Source organism: Scardinius erythrophthalmus (genome assembly GCF_964197995.2).
Source record: "Scardinius erythrophthalmus genome assembly, chromosome: 5".
Classification (NCBI taxonomy): Eukaryota; Metazoa; Chordata; class Actinopteri; order Cypriniformes; family Leuciscidae; genus Scardinius; species Scardinius erythrophthalmus.
Genome location: NC_138225.1, coordinates 28,794,823 through 28,815,981, shown reverse-complemented (window position 1 = coordinate 28,815,981; position 21,159 = coordinate 28,794,823). Strand labels below are relative to the sequence as shown.

The 21,159-nt window shown below is 38.1% G+C and overlaps 2 protein-coding genes across 3 annotated transcripts; one reads left to right on the top strand and one right to left on the bottom strand.

Annotated features, from left to right (window-relative positions):
- The first annotated feature begins 825 nt into the window (after positions 1-825).
- On the top strand, positions 826-4,841 carry akr1a1a (aldo-keto reductase family 1, member A1a (aldehyde reductase)). 2 transcript variants are annotated; one of them, XM_081364939.1, is made up of 9 exons: positions 826-849; positions 1,164-1,266; positions 1,431-1,574; positions 1,668-1,819; positions 2,582-2,777; positions 3,033-3,232; positions 3,384-3,456; positions 4,506-4,592; positions 4,679-4,841. In XM_081364939.1, the coding sequence occupies exons 2-9, from the start codon at positions 1,186-1,188 to the stop codon at positions 4,742-4,744; spliced, it is 999 nt and encodes a 332-aa protein (XP_081221065.1). In that variant the 5' UTR covers positions 826-849; positions 1,164-1,185; the 3' UTR covers positions 4,745-4,841. The 2 variants fall into 2 exon arrangements, with proteins under 2 accessions (XP_081221065.1, XP_081221066.1); XM_081364940.1 differs by having other exon boundaries at positions 835-849; positions 1,431-1,550; positions 4,679-4,835.
- Positions 4,842-5,000: 159 nt separating this feature from the next.
- On the bottom strand, positions 5,001-20,350 carry vcp (valosin containing protein). Its single transcript, XM_081364938.1, has 17 exons — positions 20,115-20,350; positions 18,163-18,274; positions 17,912-18,084; positions 17,610-17,752; positions 14,885-15,015; positions 14,664-14,795; positions 14,472-14,574; positions 14,212-14,345; positions 9,227-9,362; positions 8,973-9,085; positions 7,521-7,685; positions 7,300-7,422; positions 6,993-7,205; positions 6,484-6,792; positions 6,254-6,409; positions 5,914-6,068; positions 5,001-5,602 (listed from the first exon to the last, which is right to left on the bottom strand). The coding sequence occupies exons 1-17, from the start codon at positions 20,129-20,131 to the stop codon at positions 5,497-5,499; spliced, it is 2,421 nt and encodes an 806-aa protein (XP_081221064.1). The 5' UTR covers positions 20,132-20,350; the 3' UTR covers positions 5,001-5,496.
- Positions 20,351-21,159: the final 809 nt, after the last annotated feature.

Genomic DNA, 21,159 nt, shown 5'->3' with positions numbered 1-21,159 from the left:
GAAGATGGGTAATAGCGCCCCCTAGCGTATAACAGTGACGGAAAATTCCGCCAATGGCGGGAAAAGAGTTAAAAGATAAACATGTTCCGTGTGAATGGCTCCTAAGAACTTTAATCAAAGCTTTCACATCATCATTTTTCTCTCTAATTAAAATTCACCTCCCATTGCCACATAGCCTACCCAATGAGGAACAACAAACGCTAGTACCCACATGTACAACCATTACAACCGTTCAGAGAGTAGGCTACCCTCACTTTAAAATGAGCCATTGGTGCTATAAGACTGCAGTGAGTCCACAATCAAGAATGTTCTTCAGGGCTTTGTAGGGTTTTCCCTCTCTGTAAGGTGACTAAGACATTTCTTCTGCCTGACCAGTGACCACATAAGGGAAGTGGAGTGGGCCTTGAGTCGAGCGCGCTGCCAGGTCACAACACTTGGAGTAGTCATGAGGCAGACAGTAATAATTCGTTGGCTCTATATTTGTCCAGCAGAAGGGCCATGACAGCTGAGAGCGATAAACCTGAGCATGCCAGAATGTGACTGACTCTAAACTGTTTTGATATACGGCTCCATTGTGAAAACATCCAGAATATAAACATATGCCGTTTCCTGACTCTCCATCCCCCCCAAAGCCACACTGACAAGCAATGAATTCAATGCTGTTTAGCAAGATTAAATGAACAAAGATTGTCTGAATGAATGTAGGTCTGAATGTTCATCAGATAGCTGTAGCTGTGTGCATGGCTTTCGGTTATTGTTCAAGCCTTTTAGGAAATGAGTAAACAAAGACTTTGACCTCAGGGTATATAACTCTGTAACTGGGTCAGTCTAAGTCTGCATACTGGAAAGGTAAGATATGAACTAAATCTTTCACTCTGTTATGTCAAATGTTTAATTTTATATGTTCAAACTAGAAAAACACTACCATTTTTTTTTTATATTGTATAAAGTTCATTTGTGTTGCACTGTGTGCAGCTAGTTTTGTGTTCAGATAGCCTACTGCTTATCTTAACAAATTAAATGACAATATACAACCATATGTATATATCAGAATAATTATGTTTTTTGTTTAGTTAGTCTACTTTTTATACTTTTTATAATTAAAAATGATATTCAGGTCTGTAATTAGTTTGGCTACTCTGAAAATGTCTCCTTTTTGTTAGGAAAGCGTGCTCTAATTAAAGGATGACAGAAACAATCACTCTCTCCACGGGTCAGCAGATGCCATCGGTGGGCCTAGGAACATGGAAAAGTGCCCCAGGACAGGTGTGTAAACCCTTTCCTACCCCATCATGTGTCAGACAAACCAGGCCAAAATTTGACTTCTGTACAGTATGTAATAGTAGCATTTTCTTATTTCTCCATGTTTGTTAGCTTCTTTATTATGAATTGATTGTGTCAGAACTGGATTGGATTGTGCCGTACTGTAGGTGAAGCAGGCTGTTCTAGCAGCGTTAGACTGTGGCTACAGGCACATTGACTGCGCAGCGGCTTACGGCAATGAGCGAGAGGTCGGAGAGGCCCTGACTGAACTACTTGGACCAGGAAAAGTACCTGCAGATAAAACTATATACGTAATAGCTATAAGTCAATATGAATCTATCATCAATACAGCTCACCATCACGTCCCACACATTGTACACATGTACTATTTATGACTACCACAGTCCCTGAGACGAGAAGACATTTTTGTGACCTCCAAGTTGTGGAACACCAAGCACCATCCAGATGATGTCGAGGAGGCCTGCAAAAGGTCTTTGTCAGATCTGAGGCTCTGTTATCTGGATCTGTATCTCATGCACTGGCCAATGGCCTTTGAGTAAGTCATTGTGTTTCCATACCGTACCTAGCTCTCAATTTTTCTGAATTTCACCAACATACACTACCATTCAAATGTTTTTGAAATAGGTCTCTTATGGTGCATTTATTTGATCAAAAATACAGTAAAACAGTAATAATGTGAAATATTATTGCAATTAAAAATAACTACATTTGATTTTATTAGGCTATATTTTAGAATGAAATGTATTCCTGTGATGGAAAAGCTGAATTTTCAGCATCATTACGTCTTCAGTGTCACATGATCCTTCAGAAATCTTTCTAATATGCTGATTTGGTGCTTATTATTATCATTGTTAAAAATAGTAGTGCTGCTTAATATTTTTTTGTGGAAACTGCGATACTTTTTCAGGATTCTATTGAAATGGAAATCTTTTGTATCACTGTAAATTCAATTCAATTCACATTTATTTGTATAGCGCTTTTCACAATACATATAATTTCAAACCACTGAATTATATTGAATTATAAATGCCTTTCTTGTCATTTTTGCTCAGTTTAACAAAAATATTGGCGAATAAAAGTATTAATTTAAAAAAAAAATGTTAATGTTGTAAGTTTAGGTTGGGATAAAGCTGTGCAAGAGAATCAATGAGACAAGGCTGTACAACAACTTCTTGTGCAAACAAAAGAAGGAATCATTTTTGCTAAATGATTGTTTCATGTATTTTTTTTCATGTTTTCAATATGGTTTCATGCGTGCTACAAAATATTATAGATAGTGTGTTTTAAATACTTCCAGGAGAGTAGAGGAGCTGATGCCGAAGAATCCTGATGGCACTATTCGGTATGACAACACTCACTACAGAGACACATGGGCAGCCATGGAGAAGCTGGTGGACCAAGGGCTGGTAAAAGCCATTGGCTTGTCAAACTTCAATGCCAGACAGATTGATGACATTCTCAATGTTGCCAAACACAAGCCAGTGGTCAACCAGGTATGACAACTACACACCATAAGACTGGATCGTCTTTGCATTCATTTGCCATTGACAACTGATAGGCATTCGAAAGGCATTATTATTACACATCTTTATCTATGTGGTAATACTTATCCTTTGACATGTAAACTAAAACCATTATAACTATTCTATTTTTTTTAATTTATGAATAATAAATACATATTTTGAATATTTATCATTTAAAATGTTATAAAATAGCTTTTTTCTGTATTCTGTATACAATATTTTCAGGTGGAGTGCCATCCATACCTGGTTCAAACTAAGCTGGTATCTCACTGTTGGAGTCGAGGGCTGACAGTAACAGCATACAGTCCTCTGGGTTCTCCTGATCGTCCGTGGGTTACACCTGGACAAGCCCGTCTGCTGGATGATCCAAGAGTGCTCGGTATGGCCAAGCACTATAACAAGAGCCCTGCTCAGGTCATCAACAGGTGAGGACGGTAAACAGATCCAAGAATAGGTTCACATTTACTGCTGAGAAGGGATTCCTCCAGAACTCTTACCAAGTTTTATATTAGTATTATTAGTGTATTTTTGGCTACATGTCCATTATGCACTTCTGAATTTGTTTTTGTCTCATAGATGGCACATACAGAGGGGTGTCGTTTGCATCCCCAAAAGTGTCACTCCATCCAGGATCAAACAGAACATTGAGGTAGGTTAAAAAGACTTAAAAGTTTTTTCAATTTTAAAATACTTTTTCCTTTGAACATGCAGATAAAATAAGAGGTAGATTTTCCTGAAAAGCTGTGGCTCTTTGCTGTGACCCTTTTCACATTTCCGGGTTTCTCAGAAGGGGAAGTCATCATAGTTGGGTAAACTTCTGTAGTGGTGAATGAGAGAATATTAAATATTATATTAAAAACATGACATATTTTTATATGAGTATTAATATAATTTAATATTTTTTCCATTTATTAGAAATAATTATTAGATTAATTATTAGAAACACCCTCACCGCAGCGTTAACAAGTCTTTTGTAATTTGATGCAAAAGGTAATATTACACTAAGTATAGTGTTATAAATGAACATAAAACAAATAAAATGAAAATATTAACAGTCCATGAAAAGGATTGCTTTCTTTGTTGGGGCATCCACACCAACCAATCACAGCAACACTGACTCAACCAATGGATGATGGGGGGAGTGTTCAGGAAACCTGTTTGAAAAGAATTATTATTTTTGTGCATCCATTTGGACATGCTTGTGACAGAAATTCAACACTTCAGCTTTAAAACGTTAATATTCATCCTCCGTGACACTCTCTACGTTTTAGCACATGCAGATTCACCTAAGCTCTCGCATCTCAACTTCAATGCATAGGTTATTTAACGACTGAGTCTACACACTTAACCAAATTACTAATATAATGCCTGGAGGGTTTAAGATAGATAGGTCCGTCACCATCATTCTTGTTCAGAATGTCATCAGAAGAGAGGGCATACAGAGACACCTGGAGGACAAGAGCTGTAACGAGGAGAGAGTTAATGGGATAAGAGTTCGCCCTGAAATGCTATGTTGTTTCAAAAAAATTAAGCTGTCCACTGTTTCTCTCAAATTGTGCTCTCAATTGAGATTGGTTAAGAGACATCAAACCTGGTGTGGCACATTTTATGAACATATGTTTAAATGAATGAGATTTGAGAGCTGCAGTGAAGAGTGAAGATTATGGAAATGTAACCATTGTTCACTTTTGCACACAGGTGTTTGATTTTAAATTATCGGATGAAGACATGAGGCTCATCGAATCCTTCAACAGGAACGAAAGGCTTATTGTTCCAACTTTAATGGTAACTACGAATACTTAATTGCAAAAAATAAATCATTACTGCATTGAAATGTCTATTGTAGCTGAAAAAAGATTGTTGCTCCACAGAAAGATGGACAAAAGGTTTGGAGAGATGCAGGACACCCACATTTTCCCTTCAGTGATCCATATTAATAAAACAGTGGAAAAATAAAATTGTAAACCTGTAAGATCTAAAGGTGACATGTTAAATATCAAAATTAATTTAAATAAAAATCTGCATTTGAATCACTGTTTCTTTTGAATTTATGTAGAGGTGTAATACATATGACCAAGTATTTATTGTAAAAACCAAGTATTTAGCATATACAACCATTGCAAGTACAGTGGTCATTGTCTGTACGTGTGCACAGATCCCAAACTTCTACAAATCAAACACCACAAAATCAGGTCCATTTGGTGAATTTTATTTAACATTTTTCAAACTTGTAATACATTATATGCTACATTCATAAAAAAATGAAGTCATTAGCAATTATTTTTTTCTTTTTGTTGTTTTTTTTAATCATCCTTCCAACAGCCTAGCATTAAACCCCACCACTAAAGCTGTTCTTATAGCTTGTGAAGTTAATGAAATCCCTATCGTGTATGGTTTTTACTGAAATTCACCCCCACCCACAGAATGTTAAGATCAAAGTTCTCAGAAATCATCCTTTCACAAACCAGAGCAAAACACAAGCAGCTACATGCTTTTCTCTATCAACAGAGGGGGGTGGACAGAAGGGGAACGAGGCGAATAAAAAACAAGGGGAATGGACTTGAAAGGAGAAGCGGAAAATAAGAAACAAAAAGCACAGTCCTAAAAACTTGGAATTTTTATTTTTCGTCTTTTGTACACGGAGGCCTGTACGAAGAGTGGCCTGTGAGGGTCAGCCACGTGGTCACATTTATCCATAAAGATCATCATCGTTGTCCTCATTGAAGACTGTGCCTCCGCCACCACCAGAGGAACCCTGACTTGGTCCACTTCCTCCTTGGTTACTGGATGGGAATCTTAAATAAAAACATTTGAAATCTTAATGAAAGAAAACCAAATGACAGCATCCTGACAATGTTAAACAGTTGATGGACTCCATTGACTTCCACAGAAAAAAAAGGAAGAAAAAAATACTATGGAAGTCATTGGGGTCCAACTGTTTGATTACCCATATTCTTCAAAATATCTTTTGTGTTGAGCAGAAGAACGAAATTCTTACAAGTTTGGAACAACTTGAGGGTGAGTAAATGACAATTCTCATTTTTGGGCAAACAACCACTTAAATATCACAAAAGCTGCCACTAAACACTATGATTTAAGAACCCACCTGAAACTGCCAAAGCCTCTGCTTTGCTGCAGGGTCTGTGCAAACATCTCATATTTGCGGATGTCGTTATCACTGACGGAGCGGCGGGCAAAGCGCATGGCCTCCTCGAAATGGTCCTTCCTAATCTCAGGCACAGGGTCATCCTCCTCCACTTCCTGAATATACAAGATCAAACAAACCAACATGTTAGAAAATCTAAATGGCCTTGCAAATTTAAATGCAGGAACATTAAATCAAAACACGACAATGCCATCATCCATTTGAATTTGCCAACTAGGATGTTTTTTTATAAATAGTACTTGAATGGAGAAACACTACATTAGACGAACTGAAATCTCACCATTGCAGAAGGGTTGGTCTGCCTCTCGCGTTCCCGTCTGATCTCGTTCTCAATGGACTCACGGATGGCCAGTTTACAGGCCCTCTGACAGATCTCAGTCAAATCAGCACCTGAAAAGCCATTGGTCATCTTGGCCAAGAAGTCCAGGTCCACGTCCTACGGAAGGACAACATTTTAATACCAATTAATAAAATAAAAACCCAAAGAAAAGATAAACCATCCAACCTCACCTTTGAGATTGGAGACTTCCTGAGATTCGCTTTGAGGATGGAAATGCGAGACTTCTCATCAGGCAGTGGGATGTAGATAAGTTGGTCCAGTCGGCCAGGTCTGAGGATGGCAGGGTCAATGATGTCTGGTCTGTTGGTGGCCCCAATGATGAAGACGTTCTTCTTGCTGGACATACCATCCATTTCTGTGAGGATCTGGTTAATGACTCTGTCAGCTGCTCCACCACCATCACCAACGTTTCCACCACGAGCTTTAGCAATGGAGTCCAATTCATCAAAGAAAAGCACACAAGGAGCAGCTTGACGAGCCTGGAGGACAAAGAGACAGCCAAAACCATTTTAAAATGCATCCTTAATTTACGTCATAGTTGCTGCAAAAAAATAAAATAAAAAAGACCAATAGACCCATAAGAACTGAAAAGCATAATTTTTCTTTACATTCAACATTCAAAATCAAATAAACAGGATTGAGTTAGAAACCGCTTAGTCGAAATTACAAAATCACATACCTTGTCAAAGATTTCACGGACATTAGCCTCCGATTCTCCAAACCACATAGTGAGCAGTTCTGGCCCCTTGATTGAGATGAAGTTGGCCTGGCACTCATTGGCAATAGCCTTGGCCAGTAGGGTTTTACCACAACCTGGTGGTCCATAAAACAGCACACCCTTGGATGGGGTCATGCCAAACTTAAGGAATTTGTCTGGATGTTCCACTGGGTACTAAAAAGGATAGAAAATTTAGTAAGCATTTAAAATTCAGCCGTGTGAACATTTTGTATTCATCACAAAATCTGAATAAGACTGTGCTCAGTACCTGCACCAGCTCCTGCAGCTCTCTCTTGACATCATCAAGGCCACCAATATCCTCCCAGGTGATGTTGGGCACCTCCACTACAGTCTCTCTCAGGGCAGAGGGGTTGCTCTGGCTAAGAGCCCACTGTTAGGTAAAAATAGGCAATAATGTCTTTTGTTTCTGAATGCAATTCTCATACTTAATTGGTTTGAATGTAGTAAGTGTTACTTAAAGATTCTTACCCTGAAGTCATCCATTGTAACAGCCAAGGAGTTCATAACCTCTGCGTCAATGGTCTCATCCTCCAGATCGATGAGGTCCATTTTCTTACGGATGGCTTGCAGAGCAGCCTCTGAGCAAAGGGCGGCCAGATCAGCACCCACATGGCCATGGGTTTCATTCGCCACCTGAAGACAAATGGAGGATGGTTAAAAAAAAAAAAAAAAAAAAAAAAACACTAAATTGTGTGAAAATGCACCCATGCACTCATATTTGAAAGGGGCACTAGCCACAATGACTTGGTGCCCTAAATAAAACAAAACATTAAAAAGGCCATAGTTTTCATTTAGTGTGCAATGGGACTCAAATCCCTGAGAGAGCGATGTGTGTTGAATCGGTGAGTATTACACATCAAATCTCTTTAAGAGTGGACACGAGAAAGTGAAAAATGGTGGACAGAGAGACATCTACAGATATATGACCTGCACCATCATGTATAAACGTATAATTCAACTTTTCCTCATGGTCTAGAGTAAAAAAATAAATAAAAAAATAAATAAATTATATTTATTTATTTTTATATATATATATATATATATATATATATATATATATATATAAAATTTTTTTTTTTTTTTAAGTATTGCAAATCTACTAGTATTATGATTCGACATTGCTATGTATTGCGATTTGTTTGCTTTTTTTTTTACTCTAGACCAGGGGTGCCCAATCCTGCTCCTGTCAATCGACTGTCCTGCACAGTTCATCTCCAACCCTAATCAAACACACCTGCCTTTACTTTTCAAGTGATCCTAAAGACCTTAATTGGTTGCTTCAGGTGTGTTTGATTAGGGTTGGAGACAGTGTTGCCAGACGTACGATAATTATCGTATTTGTACGATAATTTTGACCTCTGTACGATAAATAATGACAAAAAAATCCTATAATGTACGATAATTTCACAACTGTGTGACACTTCAAATGATGGTTGTTCGTTGTAATCATAGGGCTTCTATACTCATTGATCTAGCTGTGGATTCTACGTCTACCGGGAGAAGAACGTGAAGAGAGAGGGAGCGAGAGACCTTGCGTGTATGTGCTAGTGTGCCTCACGAAGCGCATGTAAGGACCCAACCAATCAATTGTAAGTGCGGGCGGGCTTTATATAGGCACCATATATAAAGGCACCAAAGTATCGTGGGTGTATCGTCCCAGCCGTATTGATCAGTAATGTCTCTATTCCACAGACGAAGGGGAGGAAAAACAACAAAACTGCAAAACGGAGATATGAAAGAGACACTGAGACATTCTGAAAATGCCTTCTTTTTGAGTGGTTTAAAATCCACTTGGCTCAAAATTCTGAGGGGGCAGACTTAATGCGCATGATGTTTATGCCATTGCCTGATTAAGGAGACCCAGTTTAAACAAAAATGAATCACTGAGCACTGAATGTTCTAACATTCTCTGAAACACACCTGCTCCAGATCAACATCATCAGCAAGCTTCATGTTCTTGGTGTGAATCTGAAGTATCTCAAGTCTTCCAGTAGCGTCTGGAATGCCGATGTCCACCTCTCTGTCAAAGCGACCTGAAATTAAGAGTCAGGACATCAGCATAAGATTTTCCTATCTAAGGTGCAGTGCATGTAGCCAAAAGAGCCTGAATATCAACTGGAAACATCTTTACAAAGCAACACATGAGCAAAGAGACATCTACAAAGTGATCTCACCAAACCGCCTGAGAGCTGGGTCAATGCTGTTGGGTCTGTTGGTGGCTGCCATGACTATGACATGAGCCCTTTGCTTCAGTCCATCCATCAAAGTGAGCAGCTGAGACACAATGCGCCTCTCCACCTCACCATGAGTCTGGAAAAACACGATAGTAACACGAAAAAACATTTATAGTAAATGCTAATAGGGATAAGAAGTAAAACAAGAGGAAATAAAGCTTTTACAGCACTACGGCTGTCAAATTCAAATTTGAATATTTGTCAAATTTAAAATAAAATAAAAATCCACATTCGAATGCAAAAATTGAGCATTCACATTTTTGGTGTGCGTCATGCAGCCTTATCAGTTGCGCACGAGATGGGATGATGTAAGAGTCATTGTTGCCTTTTAATGTTTTTGTTAAGTTTCTCAAATCTTGTTTGCGTCACAACCGTAACCAAGCAGTTCTCACAGAATGCATTTTCTGCTCTTCCATTGTTTTCTATGTAAAACATGCACTAGACCATTGCACTCATGTCTTGCACAAGAGAGCTGCATGTTTAGAAAGCTGTGTAAAGTTAAAAGAATTTCAACTTCTAAAAAACAATTTCCATTCCACTGCATCTCATGTTTTTAAATGCAAAAACGTACTGTGTGATTAGCTCTTTGGCTCTTAGCATTAAAGGTCCTGTATTATGCCCCTTTTCACAAGATGTAAAATAAGTCTCTGATGTTCCCAGAGTGTGCATGTGAAGTTTCAGCTCAAAATACCCAACAGATCATTTTTTACAGCATGTTTAAATTGTCATTTTTTGGGGCTCAGAAAAACACGCTGTTTTAGTGTGTGCCCTTTAAATGCAAATAAGCTGCTGCTGGACGACCAAGGGGGCGGAGCTTCACGAGCTCACGCTCAGCCTCTCAGGACAATCTCATCTCAAGGAATGATAATATCAGAAACTCTCAGTAATGGTGTTCAGTTCGAGTCGGACAATAATGCCTACATAGTCATAGTTTAGTAGTTTAATTATGGTTATTATAACGTATTTGTCATCTGCTTGTATGTATCCAGTATTTATTAATAGCCTACAAGTCTGCTGTCTGAATGATGATCAAACATATACTGATGAGTTTAATAAAGTTTATTGTACATCACACAAAAGAAGCGTCAGTTTTACTTCAGAAAATCACCGCAAGAGCTGAGTAAACACAGTAAGTAATTAGAAGTGCGCAAGTACATAAACGAATTTCGGTAGAGTTGAGGGAGCATTCCTGTGGGCGGAGGTTAGTCAAAAAACTGTTTTAATGACGTCATTAAAGAAGGAAGTAGAGGGATGTAGTCCAAACGGGCCGTTCGATGTAGTCAACTTCTGTTAAATAAAATATCTCGCTTGGCATTGAACTTTGAGCTTTATAATTTTACAGATATTATTTATTCTCTAACAACAACAACAACAACAACAACAACAACATTACACACTAACTAAAGTTTGAATGATGGGATCACGAAGAACGGGACCTTTAAACTATGCATAAATACATGCCATTTTTTTTCATAATTGTTTATGCAATTTACAAAATTATATTTGATTTAAAGAAAGTTAGTTTATGCACTTTAAGATTTATAAACATTATGCACTTTATTCCCCATACAGTCATTTCATTGCTAAAAAAAAAAAAAAAAAAAAAACCTATTTAAAGGGTCATTAAACCACAAAACAAATTTTGAGATGAGAACATGTAAAGGCTCCACATCACTTAAAACACTAAAAGCACTCAATTTTATCAACAAGTGGAAATTGCTTTTCAACCCGGAAGAACGAAATTGCTCAGAAAAGGGCAAAAATAACCAAAGTCGAAGCAACGTCACGGAATCTGAGTTAGAAGCGTGCTTTCAGAGTGTGTGACCGGCTGCCGAGGCTGGAGATCACAATTCTAGGTCAGCAGTTTGAGTGTTTCTCTGGATTTATTCATGAGAATGAACTTTTAACCCAATCACTGTGCTGCATTACACATGGGATCAATTAAATTGAGAGTGGTTTCTACCCGGAACGCTGCGATGAGTTTAACAACGCTCGCAACACGGATCATATACGGACCGGAGCAAGCGCGTTTCAAGTTATGGACACATTTCATATACTCTAGTCTAGTGCTATAAACATGGACCAGCACCGTGTATGTGCACGTCTTCTTCCAATGAAATATATATCGTCGCTGCCCGATGAAAATCACGTATGTCCAAAACGGTTACTTTTCAGGAAGTGAAAAAAACACCGTAATTTAAAAGCATATGAACATAGCGTTGTCATACTTGGTATGGCATCTTTAAATGTAGCCATATTCTTGCCAGTGTAATGATATAATCCACATTTGACCAAAATCGAGTTTAAATGGACATACGCGCATATTTTACAGTAACGGTGGTCGATACGCGTTTTTCCGATCATTAATTAGAATGGCCAAGTCGCGTTTCATATTGACAGATGAATATGCTCAGTTTATTAAATAGCCTACGTCTCCGTTTATTAAATACGCTCAGTTTATTAAATGTCTCTTGCAAACTATGAAGGGACAATGAATCAATACACTCATTGCTGACCCCAGGGCCGGCGCGTCCATATAACTAGGCAATTGCCTAGCGGCACTTTTGTAAGGGCATACATAATCAGAGAGTTGCCTTTTTCTTTTCGTTTTGAATTATTTCGTTTAAAGACTTTTCAAGCTTTGTGTATTTGATGTCTTTCTCATGTCTGTGTGAGGCATACACTGAGTTTCGTTAATGAGATGCGCTCCAGTTAACGTGCAATGCAAGTGAACGCGATGGCGCCTCCATGATTATATTGTCTGCTATATACCGGTTTTTGCTTATTTATTAAATCCATGGTTGATGAAAAATTGATTAAAATTAAGATACAATTTATACAAAACTAAATTCACTTTAAAGAAAGGTTTTCTACAAAACAAAACTTAATGAAGTGGTCAAAATCATGTCTGACCCGTCTCAAATTGTGCATCCTATTACTCGTGCTGTTCACTTTTCATACTTTCAACAGCATAGTAGACCTACAGACTCTATTTGTACAAACTGCACATTCATTTAATTCTGAATTTTGTTGAAAGGCTTCAAATCAAGTTCACGGATAATTGTGCGTGCATTTATTAATCATTATGATACTAAACTCATAACAAAGTAGGCTATGCTATGTACAAAAAAAATACAGCCATTTCTGTTTTTTTCTTTTAAACAAAAAAAAGGAAAAAAAGCTACACCTTTTTTTTTACATTTCATCTTTCATTCCGAAATAGAATAATGAATGGACGAAAAAGTATACGGACCCAACATGTAGGCTATTAGCCTTTTTACCCGTTATCAATCTAAATTAATCTCGTTTTTAATTTAACTTAATTTCGTTTTTCTTTATTTAAATTTCGTTGTTCTTTATTTAAATTTCGGTTTTTTCTTTATTTAATTTTCGTTTTTTCTTTATTTAAATGTCATTTTCTTTATTTAAATTTAGTTTTTTCTGTATTTAAATTGAATTTTTCTTTTTTTAAATTTAGTTTTTTTCTTTATTTAAATTTTGTTTTTCTTTATTTAAATCTACCCTTTACTGTGTCAGTAATTTATTAGTCAGAAAAATATTAGACTACCTTAAAAGTATTGCTTAAGTTAACAGGCCCGTGCGTTAACATCTCCACAATAAACAGTGACAATTACTTCGTCTAGACCATTTACTGGTAAATAACAGTTGTGAATATATTGCGAATATATAATAAACTTGAACAGTTGTCAAAAACAAACGTTTGCTGATACTTTACCTCACAGAGTTATTCGGCTATCCAATGCTGAGCTTCCAGAGACGCTTAGACCGCGAGATGCCTCCACAGGGCGGGAGATACGCGGCGTGATTGACAGCTTTGACACCAAATGGATATACGTGAAAATCAGATGACATGATTTCACAACTTTTCATTGGTCATTTAGATATGTGAAGCATACTGTATACGGAAATGAACCTGGACATTCTATCCGTCGAAAAATCTCAAAATCGGCAAAATGGACATACGCGGTTTTCATCGGACAGCGACGATATGCTAATAATGTCTTTCGAAAAAGAGTAGGGATGTAACCCTGGCATCATGGCCAAATTTGCCCATAGGCCTGTCCATCATGGCCTCCTAATCAGCCACATTTACTGATTGGCTTCATCATTCTCTCCTCTCCACCAATAATATGTGTGTTTCGGGGGTTCTGGCGCAATATGGCCGCCGTTGCATCATCCACATGGATGCTGCACATCAGTGGTTGTTGAGGAGATTCCCCCCCTTTAATGTGTGTAAATCGCTTTGAGTACCCAGAAAAGCGCTACATAAATGTAACAAATTATTATTATAAATTATTAATAATGACACCTTTTTAACATGACACTGTTCATGACACTTTGTGGTGCATTAATATTTTGCTCATTGTGCCCTCTTGTGGCCTCAGAAGACAAGCCAAAAGCTTTTTTCCCCCTAACTGAAATTATGCCTTTCAAGTTCAAATATTACTCATTGTTAAGTATATTTAAGTATAATTCAAACGTAGTTTCAGCCATTTTGACTATAAAGCATCCAAAAATGCAAGACAGGATTTGGGGAGAGAAATGTCCTGTAGAATAACTAATACAAAATACATTAAACCAGTATGTTTCCAAGACAACATTTCATTGTAATATTTTCTTATTTTTTAAAGTAACATTTTTATTTACGTTTTATTTTAATTAACGAAAACAAGGATGCGGTGTCTTGTCTTTCACATTGCAAGAGCAGAAAGATAAAAAAGGCAAGAATTTGTATCCATGATTAGACAAAGCTATTAGAAGTTATTGCTTAGAAGTGTTAAGCTTAAAATATTTTACTGATGGATAAAATAATTTACTACCCAATCAGTCAAAGTAATGATTATGTGTAAAGCAACTGATGTGATTGCTTTTGTAATGGAGATTATTACGCTCGGTCTTCTTACCTTCTCTCTTTTGGGAGCAATGGCATCAAGTTCATCAATAAAGATGATGGCTGGTGCATTCTTCTCTGCTTCCTCAAAAGCTTTGCGCAAATTGCTCTCAGATTCACCAGCCAGTTTACTCATGATCTCAGGGCCTGGGACAATTAAAAGAATTGACTTCAATTTTCCTCAGGGTCATAAACTTGCACCGACATACAAGCATAAAACAAAACATCAAAAGCCATTTAAAACTCATTTAAATGATGTTCTTGCATCCCCACCATTGATGAGGAAGAAGAATGCTCCAGTTTCGTTTGCCACAGCACGAGCTATGAGTGTTTTTCCAGTTCCAGGGGGTCCATAGAGCAGAATGCCACGGGGAGGCTGAACAAAAAAAAAGAAAAGATGATTTGTACCTCGGACTACAAACTCACGACACTTTAATGTGTTTAAATCTCAGTGCAGACAATTACCTTCACTCCAATAGCCTTGAAGAGAGCTGGGTGTCTAAGAGGCAGCTCTACCATTTCTTTGATTTGGGCGAGCTGTTTCCTGACCCCTCCAATGTCATCGTAACCCACCTCATTCAGAGACTCTTCCTCATCCTGCAAACAGGAGTGCAGACGCATTCATACACGCTGTTCCTCCACAAAACCCATTTTAAACCATGACAAATCTTGAAACATCTACTCGCCTCTCTCTTGATAGGTTCTCCCTCACAGTGGATCACTGTGTCTGGGGCCACAATACAGTACGGACTGGGGTCAGTCTCCACCACTTTGAACTCCACAGCACGCATGCCTCCTCTGACCAGAAAAATATCACCTATGGAAATCAAGCCAAACCAATGTTATTATCAATCACTGGAAAAAAAAAAAAAAAAAAAAAAAAAAAAGGATGATTTACACACCAATTACACAACCTTTAGTGACTGAATTTCATGCTGCTTTAGACAAACCACAAACTCTTTCTAGGTCCTTAACCCTTTCGCACATACGATCACACCGGTGTGATCAGTCTAGGCTGGTCCCTGGAGCGCACGATAGCACTGGTGTGATTAGAACGGTCAGTGCATCACGTGATCAACTGCTAAATTCAAATGTGCTTTCGCAAGTTGGCTAGCGCTGAGCCAGAGACAGGCGCGCTCACGCTCAGAGCTGTCATATATCATAACTTTTCAGTGTTTTCAACCACATAATTTTTATTTTAGGTTTCAGACATAAATTCACACAAGTACAAAAAAACCCCCAATACATTTAGAGTTTGTAAAATACACACTGATGTCTATGGAAGAGGCAATAATAATCCTTTACATTATAATTAGGCACATTTTATTCATATCAGATACACATTGTGTAAGTAACTTTAAAGTAAACTCTATTCTTCTCCCAGTTCACCAGCCACTTACATGTATTTCGGGAGAAGTGGATGAATTCATATGTTGTAAATCCAACAGATCCTATTCTCTGAACTGCGGCACAAACTAACATGGCGGCGCCCATCGCGCATACAGCTCAACTAACGCGATCTTTATAAAGGTGTTTAAACCACAAAACACTTCCACTTGCACATATTTGACAATCGGAATATCAGATGTCATGTCACAGCTAACACATGTGTGAATATTTAGAATAAAAAAGGAAAAATGACAAGCAGTTTTTTTTTTTTTCTTCATTCAGCGCTGTTGTTGCTGCGGTGTTTCACGTGACAAGCAATGACGCGTCACCATGGAAACCATAAAGTGACACGTTCTAAATAACGGTCACCTTGAAAAACTCACGCTGGGGGGTCAGCCAGAATATTTTAAACTTACGTGTGAAAGGGTTAAAGGGTTAGTTCACCCAAAATTCTGTCATTAATTGCCTTCATGTTGTTCCAAACCTGTAAGACTTTAGTTCAACTTCAGAACACAAATGAAGAACAACTTTTTGATTAAATCTGAGAGATTTCAGTCTCTCCATTGACAGCTATGCAACTACTACTTTGACGCTTCAAAAAGATCGTAAAACTAATCCACATGAATTGAGCGGTTTAGTCCAATTTTTTTTGCAGACTGGATTGCTTTATGACAAAAAGATTTCATTTAAGATTTTATTCACATGAACATTTATCAACGCACACATCAGTTATGATAAACAGAAGCTCAAGAACGTGCAAGAACCAATGAGGTTCATTCTAGTGTGTTACGCAGCACGTTTGTGCTTCCGCAAGAACCAGTGATGTTTGTTTTCGCGCTTAAAGCAGGTTTGGTTGAGCTTCTGTTTATGTGCACTGATCAATGTTTATATGTTAATAAAAGCCTAAATTAAATCTGTTAATCAAAGTGATCGAGTCTCTTCAGAACATTTGGACTAAACCACTCAATTGCGCTTATAAATACTACTTTATACGGAGGCAAGAGGAAATTAAAGGAATAGAGGAAAATAAAATGTTATCAACTTTCTGAAGACATACAGTTCCTTTCAGACATACATTCATATAAACCCCTCTGTCTTTAGCGTGTCCCGTCTCTGGCCTGTGTTCACATCCGGTTTATAGATGTCGCAATATTTCCACACAAATGACACTTTGGGAAATGATTGCAATGCAATAGCGATCGGGCAAAATAAAATTAAAAAACGATTTATGGCTGCTCGACCGGAGAATAGCCCCTTTCAGAATAGCCAGTAGCAACTCTGAAATGACACAAGCCATACTTCTTGTTGTGACTTGACGGCACTGAGAACGCCAGGGCCTGCAGCACTCCCATTCTTTGTTTTCATTAGTTTACGATTTGTTTAACAGTCCTGTCTAATACATTATTAGATAGAACTGTTATACAAAGAAAGTAGACCGTATATGAAAAAATATTAGTGTTTGCCATGTGGTTGATTCCTGGAACTAAAATCGCTCCTAGTTCCTGCTGTGCGAACACGCCAAAAAGTGGGTACCGCCAGTAGTTCTAGGAACTATGAAGAGATTCCTCCGGTGCGAATGCCCCTAATCTCTAGTAATCACTATTGTAACCACATGTAATATGTAACAATGTGCATATATGATAATATGTAATATGACACTAAAGTTTCCGTTTAAAAAAAATGTTTTTGAAAGACGCATGCTCACCTAGGCTGAATTTATTTGACCAAAAATACAGTAAAAGGTAACAGTGAAATATTACAATTACTTTTTTTTTATTCTCCAATTTAGATAGAATTTAAATAGAACAGGATTTATTTGAAATACAAATAATCTGTAACAATGTAAATTTCACTTTTGATCCCTATTAATTTCTCTAAATAAATCAAAATTACTGATCCCTAAACTTTTGGATGGTAGCTAACATACATTTAACAAAGATCTACATCTCACAATAATCCAAAAGTGAACGGAGTAAAAAACAACATCTTATTACTATTATGAACACTGGAGGAAATAGTTACCTTTACGGATTGGCCGATAAGCCTCCAGGAAGTAAGGCTTGAGATAGACCTCAAACAGATTGCCTGTGATGCCTTCTACCGTGTCATCGATTGGCAGAACGTGAATGCGCTTTCCATACTTCACATCTGGACATGGTTGAATACTGAAAAGCAGAAAGGGGAAAAAATGAATGATCCATCCTGCATTTAATAGGAACATTTTCGAATAACTAGTATTTGAGTCCTGTCAATCAGAATAACGCCATAAAACTGATCATTCAGCTAGCATATGCAGAGAAAGTTTAAACAGAAAACTGTCTAACCTGATAACATCACCAAGGCGCACCCTGAGGTTGTTGCGGACCACCCTGTTCATGCGAACCTTTTCGTCAGAGCAGGTGTCATCGGACAGGACGATGCAAACAGTCTCCCTCCGTTTCTTGCCCTTCAACAGCACTGTGTCCCCCCTAAAGAGCTGGAGCTCATCCATCTTTGCCTGAAAAGCAGAGAAAATGTGATAGGCATATGCAAATGGACTTTTTTTATACATTTATAATCTGACTGAAGATTTTACCTGAGAGAGAGACACAACACTGTTGTCTTCATTGATGGATTCATCAACAATCAACCTATTTGGCCTGTTCTTCTGCTTCAGAATGGCAGTGGAAAGATCATCATTTTTGGATCTGTGTGGAAGAGGAACATTTTAAAGCAGTGATTCTCAACCCTTTTCCCCCCTCAGAGGCCCCCCATTTTCCAACACAATATTCGAAGGCCCCCCATATTGCTGTAATTATGACAATACTGCTCATTTTCAAACACTGGGAGTGTTGATATTAAATTTAGCATGATAAAATTTGCAATTCAGGATTATGATGCATGTTCTTAAAACAGTATTGAAAAACTTGCTATTGGGAAAACGTGTTCAGCATTTCAATTAAGATAATTTTTTATACATAAAATTAAATAGTTTTAATTCATCCTGTGGCACCCTTGGTTTTCTGAGGCTCTTCCGTGGCAGCCTGACAGCCTCTCTCACAATTTGCTTTCACCGCATTCATCTTTGCTTTAACCATAATGGTAACCAAGGCTGTTATTGAGCAAAAACTTTTTGGAACAAAATGGGTGCGAGTAAAGACTACTCATTTTCGGGTGAGCTGTCCCTTTAACAATACTTGGCACTTCACAGGTGGTTATCAGAGACAGAGAGTTGCTATTTTCTTTCTTTCAGTATCACTTGAGGCGGAAGTGAAAGATAATTACATTTCTTATTACGTAGCCCATTCAAGTAGAAAGAATTTACATGACATATTAACCTGTCTGTTCCTAGAGAATAACACGATTGAGTCTATGGACAAGTGCACGTCTGCTCACATGTACGTTTGTCAAGCTCAAGTTACTCTAGAGCTTTCCACAAAACACTGGACTGAAAGCCGTAATGATCCGCTAGATTTAGGCCAGGATGTGGTCGTAAGCAAGGCCTTGGTGTAACTGATCCCGCAGAACACAACAATTTAAGTTGTACACTGCTTAAAAAATATTTTAAGGAAAATAAAATAAACTAAACCAAAACGGTTATCAGACACATAAATAGGCAGAGGCCGACAGCGCGTGTGTAAATAAGCTAACAATGTAACTTACATACTCGAAGCTAACAGACAGCAAACGTTATATCTTTACATACTACTGAACTATACAATTAGCTTCCTCACACAAGTGTTAGTTTTAGTCGTGTACACAACCTGGCCATATAATGTTCAGGTCGAATGGAAGTATGATTTGTATTCCTCTCAGAGTGTGAGATGACGATGAGCGAGCGAGCTAGCAGCAGTTAGCCAGCTCCAGCTGCCAATGACACAGCAAATGCTCCTGTGTGACATGTGAAGCCCAAACCGCTGAAACAGTAGAATTAAAGTGCTTATAAAAGCTCTGGGGTCTGATACATTTATCATTTATCATCTAACGTTTTAAATGACACATATTGTCAGCGGTTTTTGATTTGATGGCTGAAATATCTAGATCACGGGATTTGTCATCATCATCACCTGCTGCTGCTAACGTTATATGTACAAAAACGGTTAGCTCGTTTTGAAGCTTATTCGCGGTTTTAATGCTAAGCAGAATTAATATATTTTTATTCTATGGAGCGACATGCGGGTCGTTTAACGGTGTTGTACGTGTTTTTGTTCCGAGCAGTCGCCGGTGATGCCGGTGGGCCGAAAGCCTCGATCATGGGAGATGACTCAGTCCGGTTAGCCTACATGCTAAACACAGCTGATCATAGTCTCCTTAAAACTCCCGCAGAAGTTTTATTAAGTAAAGAGAACGTAAGCAACTAAGGATTAAAGAGATTATATCAATTAACATGTAAACTCGGATGCGAAATCTGTAGCGTGTAAACTCGCTCTTTTCATTGATCACCATTCATGATGCGTTCGTCTTTTAGCTTAACGGCTAACTGGCACTCAAAAGAAAACAAAACAACTATCAACAGACTAAATAACTCATCAATAAAATTGTACTTACTCTCCACCCGAAGCCATATTGCTTCTCCCGCAAAAAGATACAAATAGTTGATGGAAATGAGTAGCTCTCTTAAGTGACCGATTCCAACCTTCACACTAGCTTTTTACCTCTGCACTGGATTAGCCTGCTAACATCAACTCTGCGGAGGAAAAGTTTCCTCGCCCATTTTGAACGTTAGGCCAATCAGAGAACACGTCGCGATTCCTTGCGTTGACCGATTGGCCCATCTTGGACCGACTGTGGAAGAGCTTACACATAATTGGTATCTTTCACGGTTCATTGCGATTGGTTTATTTTCTGCTGCGTTGTGAATTGTCTCTTTTGGATTGGCTCGGGAGAGTCTGATTAAGCGGTTACTCTGCTGAGCCGAAGTGTCAAAATGCCAACAACTCATGTTGCCCAACAGGTTAGGTAATCTCAAAATGACACAAAACGCCAATTACAGGGTAAGTGTACCTATTAAGCCCACCAAAGGGTTGTTTTTTTTTCATAGATATTGACATAGTTTATAAGAAAAATCATTTGTTAAAATGCAAGATTTATCTCTCATTTGAAAATGTATTAATTAGTTGATGTACATTTTAGAATATAAAATTAAGATAATTTAGGAATGAAGTCAGAAGTCTGGCATGGGCTTAATTGGTACTTTGGCACCATTTAAGCCCGCATGTGTTCCAAATAAGCCTGCAACATTATTGATTCACAAAATATAAAAATTAATTGATTTTAAAGAAGTAAAACATCAATATATTTATTCAGTGACAGGGAAGTATTAAAAAAATCCTTTTGCTAATGTTTGATTAGAGCTAGGGTAGGTGTTAGTGGCCGGTGGTCTGGAGCCTTAAGTCGGCTTGATTGGAGTTGTAGCTGGAGTCAAGCTGGAAGTTTGACCGGGTGTATCTCGGGAGCCAAGCCGAGTTGGGGCTCCATACTCTGGGCTTAGGGGGGCCTCCTAGTGGGCCCCCCACACCGGGAGACTGGAGCCTTACAGTAAGTCGGCTTGGCTCCCAAATTATGCCTGGTCATAGGTGGAAGTTTAACCGGG

Excerpts from the sequence above, each read along its gene's own strand:
- akr1a1a (XM_081364939.1), top strand. The coding sequence starts at position 1,186 with ATGACAGAAACAATCACTCTCTCCACGGGTCAGCAGATGCCATCGGTG. Across the intron at positions 1,820-2,581 it reads CACTGGCCAATGGCCTTTGA|GAGAGTAGAGGAGCTGATGC; the intron begins GTAAGTCATTGT and ends AAATACTTCCAG. Across the intron at positions 2,778-3,032 it reads ACAAGCCAGTGGTCAACCAG|GTGGAGTGCCATCCATACCT; the intron begins GTATGACAACTA and ends CAATATTTTCAG.
- vcp (XM_081364938.1), bottom strand. Across the intron at positions 17,753-17,911 it reads CGCCTTGGTGATGTTATCAG|TATTCAACCATGTCCAGATG; the intron begins GTTAGACAGTTT and ends TCTGCTTTTCAG. Across the intron at positions 14,346-14,471 it reads ATTCTTCTTCCTCATCAATG|GCCCTGAGATCATGAGTAAA; the intron begins GTGGGGATGCAA and ends TAATTGTCCCAG.